Genomic DNA, 11,694 nt, shown 5'->3' with positions numbered 1-11,694 from the left:
TTTTTACTTTTAACTTTAAGTTAGTTACTTTACTACTTACTTTCTTATACTATACGTACTTATTATAACTTAAATTTATCTCTTTCTTTTTTTTTTCCTTTCCTATTTTTTAATGATCCTGAAAAGCAGTTGAAGACTAAGGTATATACTTCTCTGTCATCACCTCTAAAAACAAGTAAATCCTTGATTCCTTCATAAAACATAAGGATCTTTCACTTCTTTCAGTTCATGTGGCCACATAATTCCAGGTCCTGTGCATATACAAGTCTACCCAAAAGGTTTCAATGGAGCATTTCATATATGGGATGTCAAGAAATTAAGTCTGATGTTGAATAGAGAGAAGTACTGTCTAACATGGATTAATATATGAACAAGAAATGTCTGTGAGCCAAACCATTTGTGTGGAAATATTTGAAAAATGGAAGTGTTCTGATATGGTAGAATATGTGTGAACCATCTCCACTAAGCAAGATAGCTGTCACTATCCTCAGTGTCTCTTTACCTTCTGCAGTAACTGAACAGCTCTTCAGTACATATGGATTTGTGCAGTTAAAGAAGCACAACAAACTCCTAAGAAAACTAGACTACAACAGACTTACTTCAGAGAAAGCTGTAATACAACATACTTGCTTCAGAAAGAACTGGCATTCTAATTAATATAGATGTAACAAACAATCTCAAGAACATGGCCAAAGAACCTCAGACTGGAAGCCAAGCTTCTGCATGTTCCACTTTTGACTTGTCAACTTCAAAAGGAGTCTGGATATTGACTCTTTTGATGAAATTTTCACATTTATAGAAGAGGAGGAGAATATCTAGCAGTTGGTTGAGAATCAGTATGGTGGTGAGAAGTAGATGTAGAAGAATCTTACAGGAAAAATTAAACTTGTTTTCTTCAACGCAGCTTGTTAAGTCATACAAAAAATAAGTGGTTTATTTTGTAAATTAATGCTACTGTATTATGACCAATTAAATATTTATTAGACAATATTTAACAAGTTTGTGATCAGCTTGTGTTTTGGGTGAGCTAAAAAATTTTCAAATACTACATAGAATGAGATGCTTTTTATTTAAAAAGTGAAAGGTGATTACTTAGTAAAATGATAATTTATTTATACTGCATTTTGTTTAATAAATTGTAAACATTAATGGAGCAGACATTTTGTTACTTTTGTAAAATGTTTGTACTCTATTGCCATTCAAAACAGTAACAAGTGTTTAATTTTCACGCTTAACTGTAATGATTTTGAATAAATATTTAATAATTTCTGTTTCAAATACGTTTTATAGCATTTCAAACAGTACAGTATTCCTACAGTTACATGAATATTAGAAAGTACAAATTACCACCATGGGTAACATTTATGGCAATAATACTTTTTTAATTGTAACTTAACTCCACTATATATAATTTATTTATGGTATATGATTGATGGTTTTACCAGATATTGTCTAAACAGATTAAAATATATTTTAACATAGGAACAATTATATAATATTGGTTTGTTCTAGTAAAAAATATGGTTAGTCAAGCATAATCAGATTTGAAATGTATTAATATTTTGTTTTCATACTTCTCATCTAGAAATCTACTATGTCTAAGCTTGAGCAGATTGGTTTCTACACTGGCTATCGTCTAGTAGAAAGGTAATTAGTAGAAATTCATATATTTTGGACTACATTCAGGAATAATCTGAATCAAAAGAAAGTGTAATACAACAAATTGTTCAGTTTGTCATAAATGTGAAATGTAATGAAAGCTGTGAGTTAGGCTTAGCAAGTTTTTGATTGAAAGATACCTTGTGTAATAATTTAATGAAATATGATATCATAAATGAGAGTCAACACATCTTTACTCAAGGGAAACCTTGCCTTACTTGTTAGTTAACCATTTTTGAAAATGTTTGTATTTGAATGATCCAAAGGTTTGGACTTTGTATACTAACTTACAAGTACATTTCCAACATGGCTTCACTCAAGGGAAACATTGCCTTACTTATTATTTAACTTAAGGGTGTTTTTGTTACTTGAATGATGGTACAAGTGTGAACTTAGTGTACTAGCTTACTTGTACATTTCCAAAAGTTTTCAGATAAGGTGTCATGCAGAAAACTGAGTAAGAAAGCTACAATGGTGGGAGTTGGGAAGAAGATTAGTTAATTTCCTTGAAGGGTCACTTGATGAGAGAAGGCAAAAAGTTGTTATTGATGGATTTCTGTCAAAGTGGACCTTTGTTATGTTTTCTTAACATGGCATGTTTTGTCAGAGCAGAATACTATGTATTTGTCAGTCTTGTGCAGTTGTTATGTTCTTTTATTCTTGTCTCAAATAGGTTTCCAGTTTGTCCAGTGTATGTTTGTTTATAGAAACATTTTATTTCATAATTCCATTTTCTGTGTTTTTCATCATTTGTTCTTTGTATGTGTTTGACATGGAAAAAGTTTTTATTATAGGGGTCAGTGTATGAGCTTTTGCATTTTGTTATTTTTGTTAATGATATTGAAATGAAAATAATTAGTAAAGTTTACTGATGTCATAAAACTGTTGCATGGGTATTTCTAACTGTATTGAGAATTTTGAATTACAGAAAGACTGAATTAACTCAGTTGGTAAGTTGGATAAACAGTTGGCAAATGACCTTTAATACAGTAAGTGCAAGGTAACACATTTTGATTGTAATCATTTGGATCACATGTTTAACATAGATGGACCAACTAAGTAGCATGAATGAAGAAAAGGATTTCAGCATAGTGGTAGATAAATCACTAAGTTTTGGTTTCCTTACCTAAGAAAAATCTTGACTTTGGAAAATATTCAGATGAAGGCTACTAAGATAATTCTAGGGATGGAAAGGTTATCTTACAGGAATAGGTTAAGATCTGTTAACTTATATTTTCTTGAGAAAAGAAGGGTTAGAAGTGATTTTATTGAAATTTACAAGATTATCTTTGGGCTGGATCAATAGGTTAAACATATCTGATTTCAATGTGTTGACTTCTGAAGACAATAGAACACAAATTTATGCTGTGGAAAAGAGAGACAAGGCTGCAGTTGTTGGATGGGTTTAATTTTCACTTTTTTTTTTTCTTGGAGGTAGATGTATTGACAGTCCTGAAGGACCAAATTATCCATTATTTATATGTTGTGTTATAATAATGTGGAATATTTTGGTTTATTGCATCTGTTTTAATAAACACACAGAGGAAAATTATACCAAAGAAATAGAAACTGCCTTATAATGTGTTAGCCAGAGAAAATATCATGAACTTCTTACCTCATTCTAGAAAGGCTAGTTTTAAGATCATATTGATGTGTTCTTCAGGATTCCACTGATGTAAATATGTAGTGAATTTAGTTAGACAGTGTTTTGACCAGGACCCCTGACTTGTTAAAGGAGCTCTGTTAAGGTAGTTACTGAGATTTCATATCCTTTGCAAAATATTCAAGGAAATAGAAAACCTCTGGGTCTGATCCATAATTTTGTAATGTATGTAGAGAAGGAAAAAGTTTTGATGTTTTCATAAAATAAACTGAAAGGTTTGTATCTGTAAAAGGCAAAGGAAACTTGATCTGGATGTTGCCTCACCATATGCTAGATTTTTAGGATGTCAATGAGATGGTAGATAGGTTAGTAGCAGTAATGTAGAAGATTGTTAATTTTTAAGTACATATTGGATCAAACAGTTTTTAATAGTAGTATATTAAAGAAGTCTTACAAATATGTAATTAGAAATTGTCTTATAGTTTATTCCTGGGTCCCGAGGACAGTATGGGCAGGAAATTTTAAGAAGGGTCCAAAGATTGAATAATCGATTAGAGGATTTACTTGTAGAAGACCTGGTAAGCTAGCTAGATCTGTGGCCTTAGTGACTTTATTGAAACTCCATATGTTTAAATTATTTTAGTTAAGAATATAAAAAAGATCAAGGTAATAAAAGGTCACTTAACTCATTAAATTCAAACCATTACCTACCAAAACAACCAATCAAGCCAAACCTATTTCTTCACATATGTATGTTATATAATTAACTTTCAAAAGCATTTAAACTAATAGCAAGTAAAACCTCAAACCATTTTACATGTCTTACTCTTATTAATCTGAATAATAAAGTTACCTTTTCCAGTCTCTTCCTTCTGCCACCCATAAGTATATTTTCTAAATCCCTGACAATTTCAAATACCTAAAAACCTTAAATTGTGGATTTGTATTCTTTGGTTCATAGAAGATCTAGAAGTGCTTTGATTCAAGTGCTCAAAGCTGTTAGATGCTTGGAACATTGTGTGAGGAACCAATTTAGCAAATTTGACAAATAATCATCCATGTATAAATGTCACTCAATATCACTGTTGTATATAAATCATATAATACTGTTACGTATCTGGTCGTTTGTTAATTTCCGGCATAAATTCTTTCCTTAATTAAAACTAGTTTATTCTTTCTCGATACAGCTTTGTAATATACCGAATTTCCACAGTCACTTTAAACTTAACAACCTTTATAACACACGCTATAAATCATAGTGATTCACACACTTTACTTACGGTGCCTACTGTTCGCTTGACTCAATTATCTCTATCTTCAATCTATCTATATCTCTTCTATTTATCTGCCTATCATGCTGGTTTTACTCGCCAGGCTTATATATTAAAAAAGAGGGCATCTCAAATGCACTCGGGCCTTCATGATCCTTCTAGAAACTCATCACGTGACTTCTGCTGTCGTAACAATACCTTGCATGTATGTTAATAACCACTTACTACTTTTAGCAGTCTTCTCTACGTGTATGGTGTTATAATAATTAGCTTTAGTAACTTGTAGTATTATAAAACACTGTTTTACTACCATTCAGCATATAAAAGTCATCCAATCTATCTGAATTATGTTTTGTGTTCTGTATATAATATTTAAATAAACCATTCCTGGGAATCTAGTGTTTGAGATAATTGAAACTAACATTGATATATTAGTGCTGTATACATTTAGGAATCACCTCAGCTGGGATGATAAGGTTGAAGCCCAGATCCACATTTTTCTTTTTCTTGACAGAATTACATTTATGTTTGAAGTTATAAACTTGTAGAAGGGTTTGATTTATCATAATGATGTAGTATCATAGAGTCGGTAGACTCCATATGTAAGGATGGCCAAAATACTCGATAGGCATAAAACAAATATGCAAGCTACAAATCAACAATGATGGAGAGTTTACTTTAAAAGATGATTGCCACTCACTTTCACTTGTTTCCTTACCCAACAAGCCCATAAACAAAGGAAGAAACAATCGCTAAGATACCAAACCAGAAAGTGACCAACCCACCAAATTGTTCATCTTTCTTATTCTTGTTTTAGTCGTGATAATTCTACAACTATTTTATCAGTATTGTCAGTTTAAACCTAAATCTACTTTATGTGCTTCTGGGCAGTGTATGATGCCATCACTTAGTAGTAATTTAAAAAAAAATTCTGTTGTTATCATTATCCTATGAAGTTATCCTTTTTATATGCATACTTGACTTTAATATTACTGCAGTTGGAAATTATAAATTCCTGACTGTTGGTATGCAGTTTGTTTATCATAATATCATGGTCGTGTCAGGTTAAGCACAAACGAAGTATAGTTAAGAGCCTAGGACTTACATACAAGGAAAACCAACTTAAGTCAAAACATGGCTTGATTATTACAGACTCTCACTACTCTCATAACCATTTTTTACTGATTCATTTTACAGTGTAACATTAAATTTTAATATTGAAAGTCATGTAGTGATGATCTATATATAACTGTATCATTCCTATATTCTTGTTTGCATTCCTTTTGGCACTGCCATCCCTACATCATTTAATGTTTACAAAATGTCTTTTATTACTTGTTATATATGTTACAAGAATTTGAATGCTTTTACAGATATCATCTGTTAATAATAACATAAATATCCTCAAGCTTTTTATCAACAGACTATGTTTATATTACATAAATATAGACAAACATATGTCATTCTCCAGGTTGACCAAAGACTGGCCTAGGTTTAAGGATGAATTGGACACAATGAAGTTCATCTGTAAGGAGCTTTGGTTATGGATGTACAAAAAACAGATTGATAATTTAAGGACCAACCATCAGGTAATCAAAATGCATTTCTTTGAGTGTCACATAAAAATGTATAATGAGGATCATATATAAAGGTATATTCAAAATATTTTACATCTTTTCAGTGAATCTAACTATTAAAATATTGGCTGTTGCATATAGAATAAAAGAATATTAACATTATTTTGAATACAGTTGCATAAGGAATATTTTAATATAGCAGTTATTGATACTTTTTAAATGAGTAAAGTACAATAAAAGTTTAATTTCTATTTATTTACTTTTTTTGTTTGGTTTCAGAAATGTTCTAACTATTTACTCAATTTTTACAGGGAGTTTATGTTCTTCAAGACAACAGTTTCAGATTTCTTACTCAACTTTCCCAATCCAAACAGTATGTTGAATCAACGTGTAAGGTAATTGAATGTTAGAATACACACCTGTGAAGTATATCATTATTGGTATTATTTACTGTAAATCTTCCAATCATAGGTTATTTTAATGATGTCATTTAAGATAACTGCACTTTGTTTTTATGCATTACTATGATATTAGAGATATAAAACTTATGGCATTCATTACATTTGAATAGTGTTATGATTATAAAGCATTTTACATCTGCAATCAAATTATTATTTAATATGGTTTCTTATGAAGAATGTGTTAATTCTTTAAGTAAGCTGGAAATATATATATATATATATACATGTCTTAAGGAAATGCTTCAAGATTGTATATAACATATATGAACATAACACAAATTTTTTGGCTCCAAAACTCTATGGCTGTACTATTTATTCATCAAACTGACTCAACTAACTCAACCTGAGGAGTTTATAAATGGTAGTTGTTGTTTTTTAAGTTTAGTATCATCTTATAATTAAGTATGGCAGTACTTAATAGTAGGGATTGTGACAAAACAAAATGTCAGCCATAAAAATTGCCCATTTAAAACCACCTTTAAATTGTCTGAATATTAACAATGACTATTTCACAGTATTGGCTGAGCAAAACTAAAGCTTATTGTACTTATAAAGCCACCTAAGTCACTATATACGTGTTTGTGAAGTGAATCAAATTTCACTATTTGAATGAATTTTCACCTAAGTAAGTAAGTAAGTGACTTTTCCATAAAAAATTAAGAACCTTATCACTCTAATTCTTTCACATTACTCTTCTGTCCTAGGTCCCAACGATTCCTTTCTTGTATGAAAAGGATACTAGTATGTATATATATATATACATGAAATGGATGATGTGCTACTTTGGGCATATAATTAGATTTTAGGATAGGTTGGTAGAGATCCTGATGAGTAATAAAATTGAATTGGGTATATGTAGGCCCCATGCTTGGTATTGTTGATGCACAAAATTATAGCTAATAAAAAAATTTTCAATTTTATAAAGATAAGTAAGGATTGATATATACATAACCTAGCTAGCTATAGTAATATAGAAAGTATTAATACTACAAAAAGTATTGAACAAGAAATCCAAAACTACAAAAACTGAATTACTTAAAATTTTAAAAATCTTTTACATTTTAAGTAACTCAGTTTTTGTAGTTTGACTTTCTTGTTTAAATACTTTTTGTAGCATTAAAACTTTCTATATTACTATAGCTAACTAGGTTACATATATATGGACTTTTACCTGTTTTTATAAAATTAAAAATTTTTTATCATACTTGTATTAACATAAAATTTATGATAGCAAAGTTCTAATAAATAACAAAAATTATTTTACTAAAGTTTCTGTCACAGAAGATAATGTTATTAAAAACTAGGTAAGGTCAACTTAAAATATAAGCTTGATATTTCAAATACTTGCATTTGAAAACTATAAAAAGAATAAGACACAAACTTAGTCAAACACAGTTCTCACCATTAACTGTTCATTTGTACACTTTTTTCAAGATATCCTTATGGGTGAATACAAAAGTGTGTGTCTATGATTTTTCTAATTTGTATAGACATTAATGAATCCATAGTGTTGATACACAGAAACCTCTTAGATTTGTTTACCTTTGTATTTTAATCCAACTATAAAGCTAATGTACAAAATCCCATTGTCTTCTCATGCAATTGCAAAAGGAGGGGCAAGTTGTAAAGAAAAAAAAAACATACAAGTTATGAGTCCACATGGATATCTGATTCTTCTGGTGTTATATAAACAGGCTTTACAGTGCATGTATTGCTTCCAATAATTTGATTCACAGAAACCTCTAGTCATTGTATGGTAAGCATAACTAAGTTTGATAAGTTTAGTCCACCTGGCTTATTGTATACATGGAGTGGATGTTGTAGTCACCCTCTTGTGAGGTTGTACAGAGGAAATTTCATCACATCATGCCCATTCCTATCTTGTTTCCTCACTTTTTAGTGCATCCACTCCTACACTTTCATTTTTTTTAATACTTTTTTCACTTGCGTTTAATACTATGCACTGTGTGAAATTATGTTTTAATTTGCTGGTTAACTGTTGCCCAGTATCTTAGAAGTTTTACTGGTTTGCATTGCTAAACACACTGGTCCACTTAATTGGTACCATGCTATAGTGCTAGCCTTATTAACAACACGAATAGTAGACTAATGTAGAGAAAAACATTTTTAGCACTTTACATTATGACACAAAATTTGTATTTGTTATACAATCCGTAACATGACTCTTGCGTTAATCATGCTAGAGAAAAGTAATTATTGAACTTCACAATTTACAATATCAAAAACTTTTGAAAAATGTAATTAATTTATTATTTCATCATTAGAGGTCACTACACAGATTATATAAGTTGCAGCATCATTAGGTTGTCAACAAATAAATGTGAAACTAAAACTTAAAAAAAAAACTGTTATTTTACAATTTAAGACAAATAATTAAAATTATTTTAGTAAAACTACAATTTAAGTCCTTAATTACAATAACTTATACTTATTGTAAAAAATGTATTTTTCAGAGTACAGGTGTATCAGAAATTAAGTCCTATAAATCATTGAGCCAAAAATTATCTGAATATTTAAGTAACTACAAGGAGGAAGGAAGTACAAGTTTGGATAGTGTTAGGCATACAATTCATATTTATGCAAAATTACTTAATGTATCACAGATTGCATTATATGCTCTCATGAAAGGAACCTTTATAGTTCATTCAGGAATTTCATACTTTAACTGTGTTATCTGTATCTTTATAAGAATTACTTGATATTTCTAATATCTCAGATAATGTAATTGCTTCTGTTTCTGTTTTGTTTTTGCATTGTATACTTCACCAAAGAATATTTAGTACTTGCAGATATTCATTTTTTCTCTGACCTACAGTCTATTGTAAAACTCTTCCACATATTCTGCATACAAATACCAAAAAAGTTTATACTTTTAAGCCAGGTTGACACTTCTTAACATACTTAGTAACTATCATTTCCATTCACATTCAGAAACAATTGTGTAGATACACTGAGAAATATGATATACATGGTGACATAACACACTCATGACTGTTTTGACAATAGAAATGCCACACACCTATCAAATGGCCCATTTCTCAAATTTCACATGATATTGTACTACAGTGGCTCTTTATATATATATAAGGAGACAGGCACTTACATGAGGCTTATGAAAACATGCATGATTGAGAATAGTGTGTTGTTGCACAACATATGATCAAAGAAGCTGAATTCTTAGGATTTTGGGGCAGATTTTGCTTGAAAAATTAAACTGTCATTGTACAATCACTACTTTAATAATAACTGTGGTGGTCTTTCATTATGTTTACTGGTCTTAAACCTGATAACCAGCATTAATTTCACAGGTAGATTTATATAATATATATAATGTAATACCAAGTCAAAATCCTATCTTTCAATTCAATTGATAGATACTGTTGCTTTACTGATGTATGTGTAAAACATTTTAACAAAGGTTGTAATAAATGGCTTTCTATCTATTTTGAATCTTATGTAATTTTGGCTTGCTAAAAAAAAATGAATGAAAATATGTTACTGTTAAACCTTTTAGTTGGCTTGGAAGATAATGAAACATATATGTTTCAGTATTTAGCTTTCTCATGTGGAGTTATACGTGGAGCATTGTCAAACTTGGATATTAAGTGTGTTGTCACTGCTGAAGTTTCCTCTCCTCCAGCTTGTAAGTACCTAATTTCAAATAGTGAAAGTCAAATGAAGTGTTACTTCCATTTGGTCTTTTCTTTCCTGTTATTTACTTATTGAAATTTTTAATAATAATTTTAAGGTAGATCTTGAAACAATATATGTTTATTACAACTGATAAACTTCAGTTTTTATATCAAAGCAAATTTTCATGAGCATAAGTTTCAATTATGCTACATATCTTTGAATAAAAACTTAACGAGCAATACATCTGAAAAAACATACTTTTATCAAAATGGAAAAAGTTCAATGTATCATAAGGTACTTTTGTTACTTGTAAAATATGTTCATTTTCTTTTCCTTTTCAGGTAAATTTCAAGTTCAGGTTCAAAGAATATAAGTGAAAGATGACGTGTAGAAAAAGGACTATTTTTTATGGTTCAGATTAGTTAACTTATGTTCCAGGTTTTCATGTAAAAGTAAATATAGTTTTAATACCACATCTAATTTTTTGTTATAAAACTGCTCTACCCCTCTCACATGTCATTTAGCTATTTAGCACATCAGCTATAAAAATGAACAAATCACTATTTATACAGCTAAGCCAAATGTAAATATTTCAAACTACAGTTAAAATAAATGACACATTTTATCATAAATAAAAGGTTGAAATTGTTGTTGTCAGCCCCCCCCCCTCAAACTTCTGCAAGACTTTTTAGAATGATAAACCTTGGTGAGCGAATCTTGTGATTAAAAGTTTAAGTGCTTAAACAAAACAGAGTTAGTAAAGGTTGTAATGTATACTTTTTACTGATTTATTTGTTATAGTTTGCAAATTAAATGACGTCTTTCTTAATTGAATGTGTTAATACAATCAGGAATGGTCTAAAAGCAAAATGTCTTTTACAATTTCCAGTTTATTTGTACACATCTGAATACATATGTTGTATATTTTAAGCAATTACCACCAATATACTTCATAGGAAAATATGGCATTCTTCATTTAATTAATTTTAGTAATGTAAACAAAAAACAGAAGTTTTGTTATACTTGGAAAACCATCACAATCCAAGGATAATTATTCCTGAAATATTTCTTCAACCATTAGTTTTGGTGCACAATCCCTAAATAACAAACAAATAAAAGAAAAAGATTCTACTTGAATTAAAAAAACTACATTGTTTAAGTAGTTCTTTCATATTTCATTCAGAACTATAACACAATCACTCTATCTCTGCTGTTGCTAGAGCTCCAGTATTAGTATCCTTAATTTAGGGGCTACAGACCTATGGCATGTGAGGCTATTCCTCCTGACACTGAGTAGTGTCGGGAGTTTGGAACAAAAAGCACAATCAACTTTCCCAACATGCCCAAATACTACAGGAGAGGTGACATATGTTACTTAAACTGCAGGATACTAAAATTCTTAGTGGGAGTTACTTTGGCACTCAAGGTCCTATAAAACTGTTCTTCAATACAGTTTTAATACTTAGTAA

General features: G+C 30.0%; 1 protein-coding gene across 1 annotated transcript in view; it reads left to right on the top strand.

The window, feature by feature from the left end:
* Nucleotides 1-11,054, top strand: part of LOC106462324 (trafficking protein particle complex subunit 6B-like) — a 17,302-nt gene extending 6,248 nt beyond the window's left edge. The window contains exons 2-6 of the mRNA XM_013922228.2: nt 1,586-1,647; nt 6,005-6,122; nt 6,422-6,505; nt 10,142-10,235; nt 10,567-11,054. Coding sequence (XP_013777682.1) covers nt 1,586-1,647; nt 6,005-6,122; nt 6,422-6,505; nt 10,142-10,235; nt 10,567-10,598 — 390 coding nt within the window. The 3' untranslated portion in view covers nt 10,599-11,054. The remainder of the gene's footprint in view (nt 1-1,585; nt 1,648-6,004; nt 6,123-6,421; nt 6,506-10,141; nt 10,236-10,566) is intronic.
* Nucleotides 11,055-11,694: the final 640 nt, after the last annotated feature.

This window comes from Limulus polyphemus, unplaced genomic scaffold, assembly GCF_000517525.1.
Source record: "Limulus polyphemus unplaced genomic scaffold, Limulus_polyphemus-2.1.2 Scaffold1142, whole genome shotgun sequence".
NCBI classification, from domain to species: domain Eukaryota; kingdom Metazoa; phylum Arthropoda; class Merostomata; order Xiphosura; family Limulidae; genus Limulus; species Limulus polyphemus.
The sequence above is the reverse complement of the archived record's forward strand: the minus strand, read 5'-3'. Positions and strand labels throughout refer to the sequence as shown.